Source organism: Furipterus horrens, unplaced genomic scaffold (assembly GCF_987537825.1).
Source record: "Furipterus horrens unplaced genomic scaffold, mFurHor1.1.pri manual_scaffold_2, whole genome shotgun sequence".
NCBI classification, from domain to species: domain Eukaryota; kingdom Metazoa; phylum Chordata; class Mammalia; order Chiroptera; family Furipteridae; genus Furipterus; species Furipterus horrens.
The window spans coordinates 150,427,546-150,452,019 of record NW_028327172.1 but is presented as its reverse complement, the minus strand read 5'-3'; the positions used below and the strand labels follow the sequence as shown (position 1 = coordinate 150,452,019).

At 35.9% G+C, this 24,474-nt stretch overlaps 1 protein-coding gene across 1 annotated transcript; it reads left to right on the top strand.

The window, feature by feature from the left end:
- Positions 1 to 136: 136 nt before the first annotated feature.
- Positions 137 to 23,732, top strand: ENKUR (enkurin, TRPC channel interacting protein). Its single transcript, XM_090268043.1, has 5 exons — positions 137 to 666; positions 11,750 to 11,895; positions 15,045 to 15,268; positions 18,641 to 18,787; positions 23,484 to 23,732. Exons 1-5 carry the CDS (start codon positions 590 to 592, stop codon positions 23,655 to 23,657), a joined length of 768 nt encoding a protein of 255 aa, XP_090124169.1. The 5' UTR covers positions 137 to 589; the 3' UTR covers positions 23,658 to 23,732.
- Positions 23,733 to 24,474: the final 742 nt, after the last annotated feature.

The window sequence follows — 24,474 nt, the reverse complement described above, 5'->3', positions numbered from 1 at the left end:
GCTCTCCGGGCCCCTCCCCTACCTTGTCCTGCTCATGACTAAGGCGGTGCGTCCCCTGGGCAACAGCCGCTTGCTCCGCCCCCGCCGTTATTGGGACCTGCGCACAAGAGCCTTATTATGTGACGTTACACTCCCGCTTCGTTTGTCGTGCGTCTGAGGTCTTCTTTCTCTCCAAATACACAGAAACGAGCAGCATTATTAAGGGAACGCCATTTTTCATCCCATTACTCCCAAAAGCACATACAAACAGTGTTCTCCGTGTTGAACTTTCCAGTAAGAAGAATGAGAGGCGGAGACGGAAAAGAGGAAGCCTAATTTACAGTGCTTCCTCCCGCTTCCCCGTTGCCTAGTAACTGTTTCCAAGGCAAGCTCGAGGTCAACAACGCTCAGCAACCCCGGGAGAAATAGAAAGGGTATCTTCCCAATAGAGGACCACTAAAAGAGGTCAAAGGGTAATTATGTGAAAGAGAGACCTTAGTTCATTGAGAAGGCAAGAGAGTAGGGAAGAAAAGGGGAAGCAGTGAAGAAAGGGACAGAGATATTGGTATTTTGAGGGAAAAGAGTAGCCTTGAAGATTCACTTGGTGACCATGGACCCAACATGTTCTTCTGAGAGCATTTATAACCTCATACCCAGTGACTGGAAGGAGCCTCCCCAGCCTCCTAGGTATGTAGGTAACACAAGAGTATCGCTTGAAACCAGAATGGGGAATAATTATTCTATTTCAGGATTAACAAAGCGTCATATGATTTTTAAAAAGAAATAAAAAATAGATTTGTCTCGATGAAGTAGCCTTGAATGATAACTTCTTAAAGAAACGTTTGCAAAATGTAGGTATTTAGCATCTCAGAATTCAGAGGGGGTGATCCAGTGCTGTTAAAAGGCCATCTTATGTTAGTCCCTGTAATAGGGTATGTAATTGTTTTGTAATTTATCTGATTTGTGGTATGTAATGTGGAATTTCTTGTTGAAAAGAAAAAAAAAATCACAGTTTTATTATCCTGTGTTAGGATATTTGATATTTGGTTTCAGGAGTTCATTGTTTCATTTCTGACTTTTTTTTTTTTTCCCTAAAGAGCTAGTACTTATTTTTTCCCCAAGATTATTGTCAAATATAAATTAGTTTGTTTCTGAGCCTCAATGTTTGTTTTAATTATTTGTTGATTTTTAGAGAGAGAGAGAAACATCAATTTGTTGTTTCACTTATTGATGCATTCATTGGTTGATTCTTGTGTGTGCCCTGACCAGGGATGGAACCTGAAACTTTGGCATAGCTGTAGGACGTGCTAACCAACTTAGCTACCTGGCCAGTGCAAAACTTCACTTTTTTGATCAGTGAAACAAAAAGGTCTTTTATGAGTCTAATAGGTGGAAGAAAGAGTGAATAGCTAGAGAACCAAAAATATGTAATTGATTTAAAATTTTTACATAGGTGATAGGACCTCTTAAATTCCCTAAATTTCTAAAAGATTATCACAAAATAAACATCCCATTTACTCTCCTGTGTAGGGACTTAGGACTTATTTAAATCTATGAAGAGAAAAGAAGGTAAGCAGTGGAGAAAATATCATTCCTCCTAGGACTTTGCTATCATTTACCTTTCTCCTTTCCCTGATCCAAGTCAAAACCACACTAAAAGAGCACTGGACTAGAAAAATAAATCCAGAGGCTGCAACTAATGGGTTTTGGGATCATGAATTAATTTTCATTTGTTATCTGATCTGTAACACTAAATAACCTCTATGACCCCTTTCATATCTAATGGTCAGTTGTTTTTACTAATAATTACTTGGTGTGCATAGCATCTTCAACAAGTGGGCACATCCTTCCCTTTTAAGCCTGAGTATCTTAGCTTCTCAAACTCTAGTAGATCATTGAAAGGAGAATGTAAAGTAAGAAAATATGATACAGTTGCAGAGTTTATGATGAGTGTTCAAATTAACTATTACTGAATGGACTTTTGGTCCAAAATTCCAATCTCGGCAGCCTTACACAACAATGACACTTCTCTTCATCTCTTGAGTTATTTTTACCTAAGTCCTTTTCTCATGCTTATATATGTTCATTCTAGACATAAACCTCACAGTTCATACAGATTTTAAAATCACCAAAAAAAGCAAACATACTATGGCAGAGGTGCCTCACACACCCTAGGCTCGGTTGGAAGTTGCTCTGTCCAGCAGAGGCTTTGTGACTATGGCGGAACAAACTCTTACCCAGGACACTTTGTTACGTCTGGGGGAAGGAAGGTGGCTGCCTCTCTAGTGGAGACCAGCAGCTAGACCTTCTTCCCTCATGCCTTTTATTGGAGAAGATATACATGAGAGATACAAGGTCAAGATTCATGAATCATTAATAGTTTGGAGGCGTTAGGGTTACAGCTAACAATAACAGATTACATGTATAAGTACAGGGGGCACAGTGACCAGTCTGTGTTATGGTTTATCAAACATCTTGACGCCACACTGGTATTAGGTGCAAGGTTTCATACATTCCTATCTAGAGACTGTTTATGTTATACTACACATAAAGAAAGCAGAGCAAGTTCTAAAGCATAATAAGCATTTTTCAAATCTAATTCCCATGGCAACCCTCTGAGTGGTTGTCAGTCATGTTCCACACACAGCCTTATGTTGAGACTTAAAGACAGGCGCGACCAGAATGCCAGCGGCAGTCATGCTCAGGCTGGGGCTACAATTCCCTAAACCACGAGGAGCAGTTGCCTACAACATACAACTTAAAATGTGCTATAATTAATAGAATCATCTAAAGAATGCAGAAAATTTGAAGGCCTGGGAAACTAGAAATGAAAGGGATAATGGGAAAAGGCACTTTTTTCCGTCAGACATGTGGATGAGGGTAGGGCATTCACAAACAGGATTTTTGTCAGGAAGAACTGCAGCTTCCATCTGCATTTCCTGACTTAATGTCTGTTTATAGTGGGTTATTGCTTCTCATTTAGATTTCTATAGATTATATACAACATGCCACATCTCTCTGGCATTTCACATTTACCTTTAAATGTTGAGGAGAAAATATGCTAAAATATTTTTTTAATTAATTTCCAGGGAAATTTGTGAATAAGTGAACTTTTGTGAATATTAGATTCATTTTTTAGAAAGTTATTCCACTCCAGAGCAAGGTTCAACATCTTAAGTATAGTGTGTATATACATCGTTGTATGAGTATCTGTTTATTTCAAGTCAGGCAAGTATGTCTATCTGTGTCTGTTTCTTGTATTTATATACCATGATGCAACATTTTTAGAGACTAAGACTTTCTGCTAGCATACAAGTAAAATAAAATAAAACGTCGATCAGTTTTTTAAAATGTAAGCAATATAAGTATCCAATAATAATAATAGCAATAAGAATACTAATAAAAATAATAACATGTTCAAAGAATTAGTGTTTACAATGGGCCAGGAACTGGTCTATGTTTTACACAATCAATATTTTATTTAATTCTCACAAGAATCCTGTGAGATGAGTAGTTTTAGCCCAGTTTTATGGAAGGGAAACTCAGGCCGAGAACATTGAGGCAGCTAGGATGAACAAGAGCTAAGATTGAATTGTAAGTCTGACACCAAAGCAAATAACTTCAACCAGTTTGCACAATGCCTTTTATCCTGAATTACTAATTAAAACAAACCTAATGAGTATGTTTTGCTTCAACAGCATATGTATTTTAGTTTTCAGGTAATTTATCATGTGTCAGATACTGTTTAGTTTTTATTTATACATCACCACATTATAATGCAATAAGATTTTTTAAGTATATTTTATTGATTATGTTGTTACAGTAGTCCCAATTTTTTTCACCTTTGCTCCCCTCTACCCAGTACCCACCTTCCCTCCAGCAATCCCACCCCCCTTAGTTCACGTTTATGGGTCATGCATATAAGTTCTTTGGCTTCACCCTTTCCTATATTATTCTTAACTTCCCCCTTTCTATTTTGTACCAACTGATTATGCTTCTTAGTCCCTACACCATTTCCCCATTTCTCTTCCTCCTCCCTCCCAGCTGATAACCCTCTAAATGATCCCCATACCTATGATTCTGTTCCTCTTCTGGTTTGCTTAGTTGGATTTTGCTTTTATTTTTTAGATTCAGTTGTTGATAGTTGTGAGTTTGTTGTCATTTTAGTGTTCATAATTTTGATCTTCTTTTTCTTAAGTAAGTCCCTTTGACATTTCATACAATAATGGCTTGGTGATGATGAGCTCCTTTAGCTTTACCTTGTCTGGGAAGCACTTCATCTGCGCTTCCATTCCAAATGATAGTTTTGCTGGATAGAGTAATCTTGGTTGTAGGTTGCTTTTCATCACAACGTATACTGCTTGTTCAGTCCCTTCCTGCGTGCAAAGTGTCCTCTGAGAGATCAGCTGATAGTCCTATAGGCACCCCCCTGTAGGCAACTCTCTGCCTCTCTCTTGCTGCCACCAGGACTCTCTCTTTATCTTTCATGTTTGTCATCTCAATCGTGATGCATTCTGGTGTGGTCCCTTCTGGGTCCAGCTAGCCCGGGACCCTCCATGCTTCACGGACCTGTATGTCCATCTCCGTCACAAAATTTGGGAAGTTTTCCTCATTTTTCTCAATTCTTGCTTCCTCATTCTGCACTGGTTGACTGTTTTTCTTCCTTATGTTCCAAATCATTGATTTGAACCCCAGTTTCATTCCCTTCACCATTGGTTTTGTGTGGATTTTCCTTTGTTTCACTTAGCATAGCCTTCACTTTTCTTATGTGTCTACCATACTCAAGCATATCTGTCAAGCCTGTGAGCATCTTTATCACCAGTGTTTTGAATTCTGCATCTGTTAGGTTGTCTGTCTCCTCATTTGTTAGGTTGGCTATCTCCTTGCTGCTTAGTTCTCCCACTGGAACCTTGATCCATTCCCCCTTTTGGGCCATACTTCTCTGTCTCCTAATTCTGAGGTTCCTGTGTTTGTTTGCATCCCAGGAAGAGCTGTCGCTCCTGTTACATTGTAAGGGGTGGAGCCTTAGGGATTCGTCAGTACAGGGCGACCTGTTTCATCACATTGTGGCACTGTATGTTGGGAAGGGGTCCGAGAGGGAACAATGTCGCCTGCCCAGCACTCGTCCTCTTTCCAGGCATGTCTCGCACCACCACAGGGGACTGGCGCCCCTCTAGCTGCTGCCCTGGCTGTCACTCCCAGAGTGGGTGGGTCTGCGGACGTTCTAGGACCATGGGGGCCCTTTAAATAAGCAGACTCTGCTGAGAACAGTAGTTTCTGCTTTCACCCCAACCCCCGCTGGTCTGCACAGTCAGAAGCAATGAAGCTTGATTTTCCCCAGTGCTGGGACCGTGAGCTTCGATGTCCGGTGAGGAGCTGGGAATGCTCCCCAGGTGTCCCTCCTGACTTTTTAAAATGTGTGACTGCGCTTTCTGCTGGCCTGCTGCTGCCATCACACCACATCCTCTCCACCCCTCCTACCTGTCTGGATGAGTATTTCTTCTTTATATCTTTGTTTGTTGGACTTCCTTGCAGTTTGATTTTCTGGAACTTCTGGTTGTTTCTAGTTTTGAGGTAGCTGTATTCCTTCTTAGTCATGGAGGGAGATGCAACCTGTCTGCCTACATCTCCCTCTTGGACAGAAGTGCAATAAGATTTTAAAAATAAGGATATCAAAGCAAATAAAAATAAAGATAGAAAAATAAGATTATACCACAAATGAGCGTGAAATATTTTATGTATGAAATGTATGCTTTAAAATATTTTATGTTTCCTTAAAGTTTGATCCTAATTTGACTCAGCACTAACTAGAAACTGGGCAACCCACAAAGAAAGGAAGATTCTCACCATGATCCTCTAAAGATCACTTACATTCTAAATCACATTTCCTATAAGATAAAAGCGAAGTGATAGCTGAGAAGTATTCTCAGTATGAAGCCAGAATTGCACTTCCTCCATGGATCATAGAGAGGAGAGACAATGTGTGTAATATAATGAAGAAAGATTTTAGCCACACTTTTCCATTAAATGCACTGAGTTCCATAGGTTTAACTATTGCTTTCATTATAGACCTGTGGCCTCATGTGAAACCATAATTAAATGAAAGAAGTTTAGAGGTGTGGCTGTGATGTAATCTGGGTATGCAACTATATGACTTATTATTTCATTCAAGGATTGATTTTTCTGATATCTAGGCAGCACTGTCCAATAAAATGTGAACAACATATGTAATTTTAAATTTTCTAATAGCCACATTTAAAAGGTAGAGAAAAACATAAAGCTAATTTTAATGATATATTTTATTTAACCCAATATATCTAAAATACTATAATTTAAGCATATAGCATAGCCACATTTCAAGTGCTCAATATCCACATGTGGCTGCTAACTACTGTATTGTCCAGTGCATATCTGAATGAATACATTAACTGCATATCCTTTTGATAGCCTACCATATTTATTATTTCTCTCAACAGCCAGCACTAAGTATTGAGCAGCAGTAAAATCAGAATTATTATACTCATTGACACATACATGTGTTGTCAACTAAGTGGAGAGCATAGGTTTGACAACCAGCCAAGCTGGGAGTAGAATTGACATCCATTTGTGGAAATTGAATTTCCTGATACAGTCATGTGGCTGAATTGAAGAATATCACTTCAGCGTCTTTAGGTAGGCTTAAAGTGTATCCATGTACATAGACAAAATTTTCTTCAAGAAATAATTTGGAGGACTTTTGAATATAACCTGGGTAGCAAAGTTCTACACAATGGGGAAACACTGCAACACTATTGGCCAGGTTTTTTTTTTTTTTTTTAAGCAGTTAACCAGATGCCCATCTAACCCATTAGTAAAAATATCTCAATCAAGCATTATCAAACTGTCACAACTTTGGGTCAATATTTTTCTGTGTGCTTTTTAAGATAAATTGCTTTAAAAATGTATATCTGGAGACTTGATATGACTTACTATGTGGTGATTATTGGCAATAAGGTAAATGCAAGTATAGTATGCTATTGAAGATGAACATTTTAGTTTTAGAATCATTAAGCTAGGGTTAACATCTAATAAAAAGTAGGCTGTATGGCCAGTTGTCTAATAAAGTCATTTCCTAGATCTTTATAATAAAACCACACCATCCAGAAAATGGAATAAAATGTAGTTATTGGAAAGAAAGTATTAGTTTTACATATATTAATATGGAAAAATAGCATGTAATAATAAGTTTTTTAAATTAAGTTACAATTCATACATAAATAGAAATACAGGAAAAACTTTATTCTGGAAAATGAATTGAGATAGAGGGAACCTAGATCTGAAAAAAAGAATTGAAAAAAAATGAGGAGAGGTATAGGAACCTCTGGGACAACTTTAAACATGCTAACATCCAAATCATAGGGGTGTCAGAAGGAGAAGAGGAAGAGCAAGAAATTGAAAGCTTAAGTGAAAAAATAATGAAGGAAACTCCCCAAATTTGGCAAAGGAAATAGACATACAAGTCCAGGAGGCACAGAGAGTCCCAAACAAGCTAGACACAAAGAGGACCACACCAAGACATATCATAATTAAAATGCCAAAGGTTCAAGATAAAGAGAGAATATTAAGAGCAGGAAGAGAGAAGCAGAGAGTTACCTACAAAGGGGTGCCTATAAGACTATCAGCTGATTTCTCAAAAGAAACTTTGCAGACAAGAAGGGACTGGCAAGAAGTATTCAATGTGATGAAAAGCAAGGACTTACAATTAAGATTACTCTATCCAGCAAAGCTATCATTTGGAATGGAAGGGCAAATGAAGTGCTTCTCAGACAAGGTAAAGCTAAAGGAGTTCATCATCACCAAGCCCTTATTATATGAAATGTCAAAGGGACTTATTTAAGAAAAAGAAGATCAAAATTATGAACACTAAAATGACAACAAACTTACTACTATCAACAACTGAATCTAAAAAGTAAAAACAAAATCCAACTAAGCAAACCAGAAGAGGAACAGAATCATAGGTATGGGGATCATTTGGAGGGTTATCAGCTGGGAGGTGGAAGGGGGAGAAATGGGGAAATGGTGCAGGGACTAAGAAGCAAAATATGTTGGTACAAAATAGAAAGGGGGAAGTTAAGGATAATATAGGAAAGGGTGAAGCTAAAGAACTTATATGCATGATCCATGGACATGAACTAATGGGGGTGGGATTGCTGAAGGGAAGGGGGATACTGGGCAGAGGGGAGCAAAGGGAAAAAAATTGGGACTACTGTAACAACATAATCAATAAAATGTACTTAAAAGTTTTTTATTCTGGAAAATGAATTGAGATGGAGGGAACCTAGGTTTTTATTCATTTTTTATTTGAGATATAATTAACATTGTATTAATTTCACTTCTATTTTATTTTTTATAGTATAGAAAAATAAAACTTGTCATTCATATAGAATAGAATATCTTTTTTTCTATGGCAGATATGTTTAGCTTCGAGCTCACACAAAATAATGTGTTGAATCACAAGATTGCAAATTAAAAGGGTTAAAAGTACATACATTTCTTTTTTATCCCAAAGAAATATTTTATTAACCAAAAGATCATATCCTCCAATCCCAGCTTCCAAAGGAGTTTTAAGGCACAGGTTTGGATTGAACCTTATTTCCTGATGATATCTAATGAGTTCAAGATTGATGAAAGGCCCCTAAAAGCAAGAAACAATTTCATGTTTCTTCAAACAAATTTATTCACATAAGTATGAAGAAAACATAAGTTGTTAAAAGTGGTGTAGCTGAACTTCTGCTTCCAATCAAGAATGGAATTTAACCTCTCACCTCAAACAACTAAAGCATCAGAAAAAATATATAACAATGGTTTTCAGATGGTGGGCAATAGGCAGCACAAAGCAGTCATCCCTAAGAGAAGGGAAACAAGCCCTACAATTGCCCCAACATACTCTCTGGAGAGAACTTATAAGCCAAAGTCCAAAGAAGAGGAATTTAAACAAAACCTAGCAGTTTTCCTGAGTTAAAGAAACAGCGTTTAGAGTGCAGGAAGGTCAAGACAAGTCATCTAGGATTCACAGCACAGAAAACGGAGAGGTGAGAGCTGCAGAAAGAGAGATGGAAATATGCAAGAGGATTTCCCCAAAAGTCTTTGGTTGATAGTACATGTGAGTGATGAAACTACTCTATGTATCTATATATCTCTATATCTAGATATAGATGTATAAATAAATCCTCACCATCACCTGAGGACATTTTATCATTGCTTTTAGAGAGGAAAGGGGAAAGAGATAGAAAGAAATGTCAATGTGAGAGATACACCAATGGGTTGCCTTCTCATGTGGGTCCCAACAGGGCGGGTCGAACCCACAACCTGGGTATGTACCTTGACCAGGAATCAAACCCATGGCCTCCAATCAACTGAGCTACACCAGCCAGGGAAGGATAATTTTAAAATAGTTTATTTTTTATTGGATTTTTTTCCATATCAATATGTCCTCCTATACCCTCTTTCACCTCCACCCACCACCCTACCCCACAATGACCACATTGTTGTTTGTGTCCATGAGTTCTTTTTTTTTTTTGAAAAGAAAAAGAATTGTTTATTTAATAGTTATATAGATTTAGATCCATGACTTCTTATTTTTTGCTCAGTCCCTCCACCCCGCAAACTCCTCTCCCCTCCTAGAGCTTTCAGTCTGCTCTCTATGAATCTCTATTTTGCTTGTTAGTTCAGTTTGTTCCTTAGATTCCACATATGAGTGAAATAATATGGTATTCATCTTTCTCTGACTGGCTTATTTCACTTAGCATAATGTTCTCCAGGTCCATCAATGCTGTCAAAAAGGGTAAATTTTTTCTTTTTTATGGCCAAGTAGTATTCCATTGTGTAAATGTATGATACCTGTTTTATCCACTCATCTACTGATGGACCCTCAGCTGCTTCCAAATCTTGGCAATTGTAAATAACACTGCAATGAACATAGGGATGCATATAGTTTCTTCAGTTAGTGTCTTGGGTTTCTTTGGATAAATTCTCAGAAGTAGAATGGCTGAATTATAAGGCAACCCATTTTAAATTTTTTAATTATATTTCATTGGTTATTACAGTTGTCCTGATTTTTCGCCTTTGCCCCCTTCCATCCAGGACCCCCACTCCCTCAGGCAATCCCCCAGCACTGTTCCTATCCATGGATCATGCATATAAGTTCTTTGGCTACTCCACTTTCTATACTGTACTTTAATCCCTATGGCTATTTTGTAACTATCTATTTGTACTTCTTAATCCCCCCGCCTCTTTACCTATTCCCCCACACCCCTCTCCCATCTGGCAACCATCAAAATGCTCGCTGTATCCATGATTCTATCTCTGTTCTTTTTATTGGCTTAGTTTGTTTTTTAGATTCAATTGTTGATAGTTATGTATTTTTTCCATTTTATTGTTCATAGTTTTGATCATCTTCTTTTTCTTAAAGCAGTCCCTTTAATGTTTCATATAATAATGGTTTGGTGATTATGAACTCCTTTAGTTTTTTCTTATCTGGGAAAGTCTTTATCTGCCCTTCTATTCTGATAGCTTTGCTGGGTAGAGCAATTTTGGCTATAAGGTTCCTGCTTTTTATGACTTTGAATATTTCTTAACAATTCTTTCTAGCCTGCAAAGTTTCTTGTGAGAAATCAGCTGACAGTCTCATGGGAATTCCCCTGCAGGTAACTAACTTCTTTTCTCTTGAAGTTTTTAAGGTTCTCTCTTTAACTTTAACATTTGGCATTTTAATTATGATGTGTCTTGGAGTGGGCCTCTTTGCATCCATCTTGTTTGGGACTCTCTGTGCTTCCTGGACTTGCATGTCTATTTCCTTTACCAAATTATAGAAATTTTCTTTCATTATTTTTTCAAATAGATTTCCAATTCCTTGCTCTGTTTCCTCTTCTGGCAGCCCTATGATGCAAATGTTCAACATCTTGAAGTTGTCCCAGAGGCTGCTTATACTATCTTCATTTTTTGGATTCTTTTTTCTTCTTCTTTCAATTGGTTTTTTTTTTGGTTTCCTTATCTTCAGAATCATTGATTCATTCTCAGTTTCATCCACTCTACTGTTGTTTCCCTGTAAATTGTTCTTTATTTCAATTATGGTATCCTTCGTTTCTGCCTGGGTCATTTTTATGCTGTTGAATGACCCAGTGAGTTCCTGGAGCATCCTGATAACCAGTGTTTTGAACTGTACATCTGATGAGTTGCTTATCTCCAGTCCATTTAGTTCTTTTTCTGGAGTTTTGTTCTCTTCTTTGATTCGTGCTATGTTTCTTTGTCTCCTCATTTTCACAGCGTTCTTGTGTTTGTTTCTGGGTATTAGGTAGGTCTGCTTTGACTCACTGTCCCAGTAGGATGGCCTATTGTTGAAAAGCACACTGGTAAGTTGGATGGGGTGGAGCCTTAGGCAGTCACCAGAGTGGAGCAACCCATGTCTCCACTCTGTGGTTCTGTGCGTGGGAAGGGACAATGACGCTGTCTGGCCTGTGGAGTTTTGCCTGGGAGGAAGCTGTCTCCCGGCACTCACTCTGTTGCCAGTCACTTCACTTTTTCCCCATATGCCACTGGTGCCCTTGCACCTGTTGCCCTGTTGTTGAATCCAGAGTGATTGGTTCTGCATGAGTCCTAAGTCTCAGAAAATCATGCTTTATGGCTGTCTCCAAATAAATTTAGACTTACATAAATTAGAAATGTATATCCTAATTTAAACTTCAAATAATTTTTACTAGAAATATAAATGCTGAAATTTTTAAAATTTTAGGTACATATCAATTTTTAAGACAGCTGTGAAAGAAGACATGCAAAAATTTAAAACTGCTATGAAAACTATGGGACCACCAAAAGTTGAAGTACCTTCTCCAAAGGATTTCTTGAAGAAACATTCAAAGGAAAAAATTCTACCACCCAGTAGGTTTTCTCACTCTTTTAATATTAACAATGTTAACAGGTAATTTAACTAAAATTATTTTATTGTCTATAAATATTAAATCTCTACAGATGATAGCAACTTTACCTCATATTAGACAGAATTTGAAAGGCTAAAATGAAGTAGAAGAAGAGAATGTATAAACAAACAAAGTAGAGAATGCTAATGTGCTCCCAAAATAGACTTTCTTTTTGGTAGTGCAGACACCTTGAACTACATCTTAGGCTGTCCAATAAGGCACCACATGCTTCTCTGTCCTAGTCACTAGCTATATGAGTTCATTGACAATTATAAGAAGAGTTCTAAACCCCAATGGGCAAGGGAATTTTCTCCAAGAGATGAAAATTACAGGCATTATTATCAATTGTTGAAGCAACAACTTTAAGCTTGAAAATGGGTTTAAATCTCTCAGATCTGTAAAACCATTAAGACAATAAGTTGGATGCCTTAATGAATGAGTGGTAGACATAAAACTTTATGAGCCTTAAGAATAAGAAATTCAGTCCAGTGAGTCAAAGTTGAAGGTAATATAGGCCAAGGCTGCTGACAATTTCTTTTTTAATATTCTGTCATTTTGAACATAATTTTGAAGACAGTAATGACAGATACACTGAAAAAAAACTTAATAGATACATGAACATTTCTCTAAATTTAACTGATAGAACATCTGCATGCAAACATGACTGTGTTGACATTACCATTTTCACATAGCCTGAAAAAACCAAACCATTTGGCTTTTAGATTTATTATCACTACCACCAAATAATTTGTGTAGAAACATTCTGACCCCATTTTCTAAGCCTCACCACATAGTCAACCTCTCGTCGTCATTCATGACTCCTTTATTCATAGGAGTCGTCGTCGGCAGCCGTCCGTCTCGAGAGATGATGGTGTAGCTTCTTAAGAGTCTATCTGCACCGCCGAGAATGGCTGTGCAGTCCGACTCGGGAGTGACACGGTATCTGTCTCCTCCCATGTTGAATCGACATCTTACGATGACGCTGGAGTGTCCTCTCCAGTGAAGCTGAAGCTACAGAGCCTGGGCAGGGTGATATGGAGGGTCTGCTGTTGCCCATGCAGTCAACCTCTACTCCTGGGATAAGGGACAATATGATATTTAGATAAATATAACACAAGGGAGAGGCAGGGGTAAGGTAAAGGTACCACCAGATGGACAACCATAAACAACTATGAGTTGTAATTTACTTACTCACCTAAGAATGAATTATTAGTCTTTCTAAACAGTTTCCTCATTTTCTGACAATTCAGTTTTACTTACAATACTATACATTAACAAATATATAGATTCTCTTATAGGAGTCATTTTCATGTACTTTTGATTCATAATTAAATTTGGCTTCTGAATATTTTCCATGTGAACATCTAGAGGACAGATACCTCTGATTTTGTAGTCAAACAAATCATGCAAACCTTATTTGGTTAAGTATATCTGATAAAAGATATGATTTTTGTAGGTCAAAATCAGTGAACAATTTCACATATAGTTCAACCAAATATATACATTATATTCTACATATTAACTTTTATTTTTTCTTTCCCCCTATAATGTAAACTCTATGAGAACAGGAATGTTGTCTCTTTTCACTGCTGTATGTTCCTAGAGCATTACTTGGGACACAGTAATAGCTCAACAAAAATATATTGCATCAATTAATGAATAAATGAATATTCAAAACTCTTTTATAATGTTCCTGGAAGTATAGATAAAACTAGTATTAGAGGTGTATTGGTTTGCTAGGGCTGCCATAACAAAGTATCAAAGACAGGGTTGCTTAAACAGAAATTTATTTTGCCACAATTCTGAGGGCTATATCCAAGATCAAGGTGTTGTCAGGGTCGGTTTTTTCTAAGGCCTCTCTTCCCTTGTAGATGGCAGTCTTTTTCCTCTCTTCATATGGTCTCCCCTCTGTGTGTATCTTGGATTCAGACCCACCCTAATGACTTCATTGTAACTTAAGTATCTCTTTAAAGATCCTGTGTCCAAATACAGTCACATTCTGAGGTAGTAAGGGTTAGGTCTTCAACGTATGACTATTGGGGGAACAAAATTCAGCCCATAACAAGCAGTTAATCCAGTCCATAGACTTTCAATAATAAGTGCAGGATGGGGCAAAAGTAGGTTTACACTTGTGAATATGCAAAACAGAGTTTATTCTTGTATTATTACTTATTTTATTATGTATTTGTATTACAACTATAAACCTACTTTTGCCACACCCTGTGTTTTTAATAATAAAAGTTATATAAACAATGCAGAAATAAATAAAGTCAAAGTCCCTAGTGTGATAAGGTTAAGATTCAAGTAAGGTGTTTCAAGAGAGTTGCTGCCTTTGGCTCTTGGAAATAAATTGTAATTATTTTACATTTTAATATTCTTACAATCCATTTTGATTTGGCTCTATCAAAATAGATGAATTGGAGTGGTCAAGTTAAAGAGACTATGTAAAAATGACCAGTTTTACGTGCTGCTAATGGAAAGAATTTGCTATAGAGAAATAAAATAAATTGAGAACAGCAGGTTTTTTAGCAGGTAAGATGCAATCAGGGAGGAGCAAATAGGAAACTTCAATTATATTGGTAATGTTTTATTTGTTAAGATGCATGTTGAGTATATAGCTATTACATGATTTTTATGCCTTGTAGTAACAGTAGTTAAGTAAAAAAAATAATCGATAGGTTCTTGGACTTTCTATACATCATTATTTTTTACTTACATGTGATTTTCCAGTGTTTTCCTATGAAGAAACAATTATCGTTAATATTTACAGTACTCAGTAAAAGTTTAAACTTTTTTCAATGTGAAAGCCAGACATTTATTGTTGGAATTTTTATAAGAAAATATTTTCACAATAGCTAATCAAAATATATTAGTTAGCTAGCATATGATTTGGCGTGCTTATCTTCTTCCCTTAGATTTTTATACTGTTCTTCAGTTGATTATATTGCACTTGATTTTTTGCATTTATGATTACTGACTTTACCTTAAATATTTGACTATATTATTAATAAAACTTCAATATTCCAATGGTAAAGTATTTGGATGTTATAGATAGCACTGGATAGCAATGTTTATGGTTTAATATTAACAAAGAAATGCTACATTTAACAGAAAAAATGTTTGATCGGAATGAGCCCAAAAAGCCTCCTGTGCCATTGAGGACAGATCATCCAGTCATGGGAGTACAGAGTAAAAAAAATTTTATTAATTCAAATGCAGCCAATGTCATTATGAGAGTGGCTAAAAGGCCTAAACCAATTTATGTTGACAAAAGAACTGGAGACAAGCATGATCTTGAAACTTCTGGACTAGTTCCAAAGTACATCAATAAAAAGGTAATATTGTGGTATATTAACTTTAGGACTGAAATTCAAATAATTCAAATATAGTGTTCATGATGATTGTCAATATTATCATTAATAGTGTTCTCACTGGACAAATTATCTAGATTGCCAGTTCTTATTCCCCAGAAATCTGTGTTTGGTGCGAATTGAATGTAATGAAATTGCAGAGAATTTGGAATGAATACCATTATAGTCCAGTAGAAGAAAACTGTAATTATTTTTCTTTAACTTTAATTTTTTAACATATTTAATAATTTTAACAAACATTCTCTAAAAGATATTAATTTTAGGAGAGGTGGACATGTCATTAAAAGCACAGTCATTACTATAAACCTAGAAGGAATAACCTTTCAAAAGGTCCTAAGATCTAGTCATTAGGTTTCAGTGTCTTGGTAGCAGAATACGAGAAATAAATTTAAAGCCATCCATCCTATCAGAGTAGTATAACTAACTCACATTGCTGTCTCAGCTTGAATATATTCATTTGTTTTTAGTTTGAAGTAAAGCAGATGTTGAAAGTACTAGACAGTAATCTAGTCCTTTTGGGATTTTCATTTTTACTTGAAAAAGCACTAATCAGATGAACATATCATTTCATGGGTGAAAATTATAGAAGCTTGGGTTTAATTGTTTAAATATAAAAGATCTTTAAAATTTTTTAAACTTACCAAAAAATACCTTATACAAAACCTATTTTACTTTGTGTTCTTACAGAGCATAAAAGTACTTGAAACACATATTGTAAAATATGAGTGCAAAACCTTAAAGAATAATAATATGTAATAATGGGTGGCAAAAAAAGAAAGGAAAGAAAGAAGGAATCAAGGAAGAGGAAAAAGAAATAAAATTGTATTAGAGATCTATGAGGGGCTTGCATTGAGGTAGTCCAGTGAAGTACTGTGAGAAATCAAAACAGGAATCTCAAAGCTGTTGTTAGAGAACACTGCTTATTCCTTTGTCTAAAACACCTTTGGAAGACATCAGCAGAAATCTAGGAGTTGGGAGCACATGCTAATTAAGTGATTTCAGGCTTCTTGGGATACTTCCTCCTTCTGTGGCCCCTGGAGGATACTCATAGCCCTTGTCCCTTACAGTGTAGAAAAGCAGAAATTTCACTCTCCTGGCTCTTTAAAGTTATTTTCAGTCCATTATTTCTCTGCCATCACGTAAAAACCCTTCTTCTTTGATGGTCATACCACTAATTGCCACACAGTCTGTCCCTCCTTCTGTCTGCCTTCTGCCTAAGCTGTCCACTTCAACGTATTTTCTACCTTCAGCAGAAAATTGAACTAAAAATACATTAGAGACAGAAAAATATTAAGTATGTCTACCTGTGCTCATCTACCAAGCTGTACAAACACTACATTATTATTGTCCCCTCGGTGTTGCTAGCTAAACAGTCAGAGCTCGTGAAAAACTTTACTCAACTTTCCACTTACCAGAGTTAAGTTTTTTTTTAAATCTATTATTGATGAGTGAGATAGAAAAATTATTTTTAAGGTCAATGTCACTTTTAAAAACTGAGTAAACTTCATGTTAGTTCCAAATAAAATATATGCCCATTTGTGCCATGAGAAACAATTTGTGAAAACAAAATGAAGCATGGATGATTGCTTGAGGTATATAGCAATAGTAATAGGACATCATTTCAAATTCTAACTGTACCACTTACTTAACTCTGTGATATTTAACAGGTTAATTTATCCCAGGGTTAAAGTGAGAATTAAGTGATATAAAATCTATTAATCTCTTGACATAATACCTGGCACCTAATAAAAATTCAGTAAAGAGTAGATATTATTATATATGTAATTATTATTATCAATAGTATGCATTAGCCTTCAGTGATCCAACACATGCAAATATTTCAGATCACTGAAGCTTTTACCTATTTGTGAAATTATTCTTTCCTAAAATGTATCATGCCTTTCTTTTTATTACACAGAGTATGCCAAATGTAATTTAATCTTTTGTGATGACACTAAATTATTATGATTAACATCAGTAAGTGTATATATATATATATATATATATATATACTGAGATGCAATGAGGTGTTGCCCTCAGTGTTTCCTAGAATGGATTGGACTTTACCACTGCACTAACCAGAATACTGTGCTCTTAGCGTTTATTTGTAGAGTGCTTTGCAACTTTCCAGGACACATTCACAGCTGGGATTTCTATCCCTTATGCTGCGGTAACAAATAACTCCCACATTTCAGTAACTAAAAGCAACTGAATTTTATTGTTTACTTGTGCTACATGTCCATTGAGGGTTGTTGGAAGCTCTGTTCCCTGTCCTCATTTTATGACCCAGGCAACCAAAAACATCTTTCGCCACTATATTAGACAGAAAAAGAACATGGAAAGTCATCCATTAATTCTTAAGGCTTCTACCCAAAAGGTATGGAGGTCACTTCCACTTACATTGGGCAAATCAGGTAACATGGCCTTCATCTTACTTAAAAGGGAACAGGAAAGTATCCTCCTACCAAGTGCTCAAGAACCAGAATACTTGTGAGTAGTTTGAATGACCACCATCTCTCTCAATAGCTGCTTCCTGAGAGAGGTCTCCCCTGACCTTGTTATTTGCCTAAAATAACTCCTATTACTTTCTTTCCCCTTATTGACTTTCATTTTACCTTGGAATATATATATATATATATAATTTTATACCTGGTTTTGGGTTCCTCTCACATTCCATGAGGACAGAAACTGCTTTTCTTATTCATTAATATATCTAGCAACAAGTACAAATATTTTTTTGAAGAATAAATGAGTAGTTCTGTACCTCAATACAGTGCTATCTATCCCACGCATTCATTAATCTGAAAGAATCACAGCTGATCACTGTCAGTCCTTGTAAGCAGCCCAGAATTTTGCATTTCCCCAACACTTAGGGTCCCAAGTCCATGTTCTTTTAAAAGAGATATGCTTTTTATCTTTTGAGAGTTTGTTTTTATAATGTCTTGGAAGTATGTATTTTCTTTTATTTAGTAAGAACTTGCAAAAGAGGTGTCAAGATATTTAAGATATTCCAAGTAAAAGCTGAAGCAGAGATAAAGAAAAGCTAGCTCTTGGGGGTCAAGTAAGGGCTGAGTAGTCATCAGCCAAGAGCAGTCTCTGGAAACATTCAGAAGAGGGAGAACAACCTGCTGCAAATAACAGCTCAAACGGTTTTAAAACAGAATCAACTGGTTCCCAACGGGGAAAAAAGTCCCTGAATTTTGTCTGTTTGCAGTGTTTTTAGAAAAGGCTTTAAGTCTGTACCATTTCTTTTTCTCCCAGTTATTGATTGATATGGACACAGGTATTAGAGTGCATTCTGGTTACTGAATTTTTTTTTCTGAAAATTTTTGTAAGGATTATGGTGTCACACCTGAATATATATGTAAGAGAAACGAGGAAGTAAAAAAGGCCCAGGAAGAATATGATAACTATATCCAGGAAAACCTCAGGAAAGCAGCTATGAAAAGGCTCTCTGATGAAGAAAGGGAAGCGGTGTTGCAGGTAAGTGTTCTGTAATTTCTATTCCTATGTAAGTCTTTAGAGTATCTCTGAAAAAAAGGTCTGCCATCAGTGATTAGTAAAGCCAACACTTTCACTCTAAAATCTGACAATGTCTTTTGGTTATGGCGACAACTACATGCAGCAAAGATGACTCTTGAGGGAAAACAAAAGTTGTAATATAGGGCTTATTATATGTTTCCAATTTGGTGAGCTTCTATTTTTTCCTGAAGTAGTGTTGTAAGAAAGCCCACCTTCTCCTTCAACAACCATGCATATAAAAAAAACAAAAATCAAAAAAGCATTTTTATTTTCATTCTCATATCTCTGAATTTTTTTAAAAAATCCATAAAATAGATATTTTTCACTAGATGGAGCTCTAGAATAATTGAAACTATCCTTAGACCAACATTTTTGTTTTCCTTTCCTATAAGCCAAATGTTCACATTTTGAAGTATCCAGGTATTAGGTTATACATATATTTTCTTTACTTTGAATAAAATAAACTTAAAGACAATATTTGCATTGTGTGTTTACTGCAAGGTTTTATCTGAAGCTTTTAAAATAGTGGGGATATAGCCAGGGTTGTATTTATTAAGTACCTACGTATACTCATCTACAGTCATACCATCTCTTATAGAAGTAAAAATGGTAGTTTACTTGTTATTTTGAAAATTTTCTACAAAGCCATTTCTAGTTGCCTTTTTAAAACAGAAAAATGTGCTTTCTTACTGCATCAATTTCTGTTGAAAAATGGATTCATATGTGTTAGAAATTCTTAACATTTATCAGTGTCATAATTATCAATAAACATTTTTTAAATGCCTGTTTCACACAGAATGTCATGCTAAGCCATGAGGATATTAATAAGTGTATAAGAAAATTTTCTGCTGTAGGAATGTTGTAATTTAATTGATGATTAAATTAAAATGCGTGTCTGTATAGATCCTGAGTATTATAAGGGCCTAAGGCACAAGTATCCACTGAAGGATACAGTTAGGTCGTTAGCTGGGCTTTAAACTGCAGAGTAAGAGGGAATCCTAGGAGTGGCCTAAAGGCAGAGGCTGTACTGTGTCTCTTTGTTGACAGCAGTCTCCCCAGTGCCTAACCTTCTGCCCAGTATAAACATAGATGTTTAATAATGGTGTCCTGGAAAGAAGAAATGAAGGCATACTGGTAGGAGACTGGCAGACCTGCACATGTGACTTTTCATGTCATTTTCAGAAAGAGTACTGATCTTTGGCCCATTCTCATTCCTCATTCTCTCTCTCTGTCTCTCTCTCTCTGTCTCTCTCTCTCTCTGTCTCTCTCTCTCTCTCTCTGTCTCTGTCTATCTCTGTCTCTCTGTCTCTCTGTCTCTCTGTCTCTCTCTCTCTCTCTCATTTGGATTCTCCCATTTCTAGAAAGTACATGCTTTTGTGAAAGCCAGATTTTTATATCTAAATGATACTGAAAAATAAGGAAAAAGAACCTCCCTCAGAACGAAAAGGCTTGTCCCTCCTGCACTTTTTTGGCTGTAGTGGATAAACTGCTCTCACTTCCTAATCTATGCACTACAGAGTTTCTTCACATGCCCTTTGATGTGCCACTAGCAGATCCTCCATTGATGTTGTTAGCCAGGTGGTGAAGTAGTGTAGCCACTGTGCTAACAAAGCCACTGGCTATGCTCCTGACAAGTCCAGAACCATGCTTCCTTTCCTGTTAAGAGTTGCCTATCGTTCTAAGACAAGATGGTTGTATATCTCTGAGCAGGCCACATTCTTCTGCTTGTTCTTCACAAAATAATACTCTTGTTATACTTGGAAGGGATTATCTGGTCTAATGATTCCAAACTCATTTTCAGATAAGAATACAAAATGCAAATATGTTAAGTGGGCTTATTTGTTCATTCATCCATGGATTCATTTAGTGAACATCTACTGTATGCCAGGCACTGTACCCAGCCTGGAGGACACAGTAGTAGGCAAAACAAATGCAGTTCTTAGCTTAAGAGGGACTGAAACCCACATCAAACAATTCCCAGGTCACTATTTTCCACTGCATTATATACACATGCATAGGCAGTAACCAAAGGAAGCTCTATCAATCAGGGCTGAAGCAGGAAATAGAAGGCACACTCAGCTGGACCTCTGAACGGAGTTTTGAAGGAACTATTTACAGATATGAAGCAGAGCTAAGGAAACCAACAAGGAACACTGAGGTACCCAGAACTAGGGACAGTGTGAATCCTCCTCCACCTGAGGCTTGAGGAGTAGAGCAAGAAACCATGTTATCAGAGCCCAGTGAGACCTGGAGCCTGGAAGACCAGTCACCCAACAGGCATTGTCACAGATGGATAAGCCAGAACTAGGGTGAAGTAATATCAGGAGAGAAGGCAAACAAAGGCCCCAACCGTTCTATCCCATCAGTGCTGACTTTGGCTGAACTCAGGCAGAAGCTGAAGGACACATGAGCTAGGGGGTGGAGGGTAGTCCACAAAAATCAACCCACCCCACCCCACCCCTCCTCAGACTGAGAGACAAGAAGGTGAAGAATAGATGGGGGTAGGGTGGATACAAAAGGATCATGAAACTGAATGAAGGCACTATTTTATGACTGCTTCTTCTCATTTGAAGTTTTTCCAAAATTCACAATCTTGTTTCAGCATAAAAATAGAAGAGAGAAAAATTCAGAAATAAAAATAAGGGAGAATCACTATTGCTGCAATGGATAAAAGTGTTTTTAGATGAGATAACAAAAGTCTTAAAAAACAGCAAAGAGGTTATTTTAATATAATATGAAAGACTAGTTACATTTAATTGCCATTCCTGGCTATTGACTTTGATCCAAACATTATTGTACACACTGGAAGATAAAAGAAAACTATGTTTTAAAAGGAAATACAGAGGAAAAAATGTAGCTGTTGTGACCACAAGTAATATGGAAATATCACCCAACTAAAAAATTAATAAATTATAAAAAGTTTTTTAAAATATATCACACAACTAGAAATGAAAAAGCTTTGATATTTGAAGTGTATAGATTTCCTTTCTGCAATAGGCACTCTTGTGGAGCACTGTGGAAACATATTTCCCATTCTATAATGAAAGACAATGGAATAATAGAATTTCCATGAGGACTTCTTTTTGATATATCTCATATACTATTAAGAGCTATGTTAAACCATCCCACTTTAAAAAATTCAACCTGGATACTTTTCCTTCTATCTTTCTCCTTTCCCAAAGCTTTGATATAATCTCACTTAAGGATTCAAAATTTCTTATCCTTTTTTTCAACCAACCCATTCTATATAGTATGCCCTATCCTATAATTATTTTTACTTAAGCATGGTATGAGTCATTGAAATTTTATTGTCCCTGAAAAGTTTCTACAAAGTTAAAATTTTACTATAAGGCTTTATTATGAAGGCATTATTATATAAGACATTTTTAATCTTTTCATAAAGCTAAATGTATGGTCATGATTTTCAAGGACCATATTGTCATGGCAATATTTTCATTGTACTTTCAATTTTACTTCTTTTTTTTTGTAAAAAAGTGATTTGTGCATCCATAGTGAATAAAAAGAAAGTGTTAATTTACAAATTTTTATTGCATGAATTCAATTAGTAGTTTAATACTAGTTTTGTCACTGGGGCCTCTAGTGCACTCTGATAAGAAATTGTAACTATGCAGAGATGGAAATAACTTTTATTTCTCCTAAGAGATCCCTAATGTTGAATTTGTTGGTTACTAAGACTATAAAAAATTAACTACATTATTAAATTAGCATGTGTGTTACATTTAATGACATTTCAGTCATTTCTAGAACACATTAATGGAATGTATAGATCCCTTGATTCCTATGGAGAAAGAATTCCAACATATTGAAAGAGACATAAAAGATAATCTCTTGTGAAATTGAATTTTGGCGTTTTGTACAATTCTATTTAGTCAGGTGTAAGAAAATATGGCTATGCAAGTCAGAATCAAGTCTTTTGATGTGATTTCTCTGTTGAAGAATGGGGATGATGGCTCAAAAAAAAATCCGAAAAAAAAATTAAAATTGTTATAAGAAATAATTTTCTGGCCTGTTGGTTGGGTGTCATCCTGCAAACCAAAATGTCGGGGGTTTGATTCCCAGTCAGGGAACATGCCTGGGTTGCAGGTTCAGTCTCTGGTTGGAGCATGTATGACTGGCAACTAACTGATGTGTCTCTTTCACATTGATGTTTCTCTCCCTCTCTTTCTCCCTCACTTCCCCTCTCTCTAAAATCAATAAGCATATCCTTAGTGAGAATAAAAAATAATAATAAATTAAAAAAATTTTTCAGTTCAAAAATGTTTTTTGCCTGAGCACCTCAATTCTAAGTTGTTGTTTTTACCAAAGCATTTGCTGTGAGCTTAGTTTCATACTACTCATAACTCAGCATATGCATATTTGATGGTAAAAACAAGTACAGTAACATTAAAAACAGAGCAAATAAATACTCCCAATGGGAACTGAGCACACAATCAGAACAGGGTTTGGCCTCTGTACAGTATTTGCTGTTACTGTGGCCAAGTACTTGATAAATACGTATCATTTTAAAAGTCATTTTTATCTGTCCTTTTTTTTTCTTACCTATTTACATTTTTCTCACTAGTACAGTTTTCTTCACTATTTACAATTGAATTTCCTTCTGCAGTTTAGTATTTACAGTTTTCTTTACCATTTGTAGGGGCTTAAAACAAACTGGGAAGAGGTGCATAAAGAGTTCCAGTCCCTTTCGGTCTTCATCGATTCCATACCAAAGAAAATCCGCAAGCAGAAGCTGGAAGAAGAAATGAAGCAACTGGAACATGACATTGGTGTCATAGAAAAGCACAAAATTATTTATATTGCCAATAAATAATAATGGATTTTTAAAGTATAATAATTTTATATAGGAAAAAAACATGGAAAACATACAAATGAAAATAAGTCTTTCAAAGAGGAAAATGCTATGAAAAGAATAAAAATACATAGTCTTTACCAAATGCGTATGCAATGTTTAAAGAATAATTGAATTTTTTTCTTATGCAAGAGAATTTTTTTTTACCAGTTTCAGGCTTTTCATCTATAAACTAATTAAAGTCTGATGTTATCTGTTCCAGTTATATATTGTAAGTATTATTATTATGTGCTTGTTTCACATAAACATTAATTTGTGAGCCCTGAAAAATAAAGTCAGTACTCAGTGTTTTACATATTCTTTCTACACTACATGATTCAAGGAAAACAACATTAAAAATGGTTAAGTATTTTGAATTAGAAATAGTGGCATATGCTTTCTTATTACACTAAAGTGTTTTCTACATATTGTTTCAGAGCTCCACAAACTTAACAACATGTATTTTCTGGTAGCTTCTGCCATTTGCAGCTATTCCCCACTGTAAATATTTTCAATATCCATAATGTTATATATGCTGGAAGGCTTATATTTGGAGGAAAAATTATTCAGAAGGTAACATAAAATCAAGGAAACAACTTATAAAATGCATCATTAAAGAGAATAGCCTCCTTCTTGACATCAAACTTTTAAAAACTTTGCTACTCTAAGTGCTTTATTCCATAATCTACTATATGTATTTCACTAAAATAGGATGTCACTTTTTCTTTTTGGTCCTTCTAATCTATGAACATGAGATGTATTTTTGTCTTCTTTAATATTTTCAGCAATGTTTTGCAAT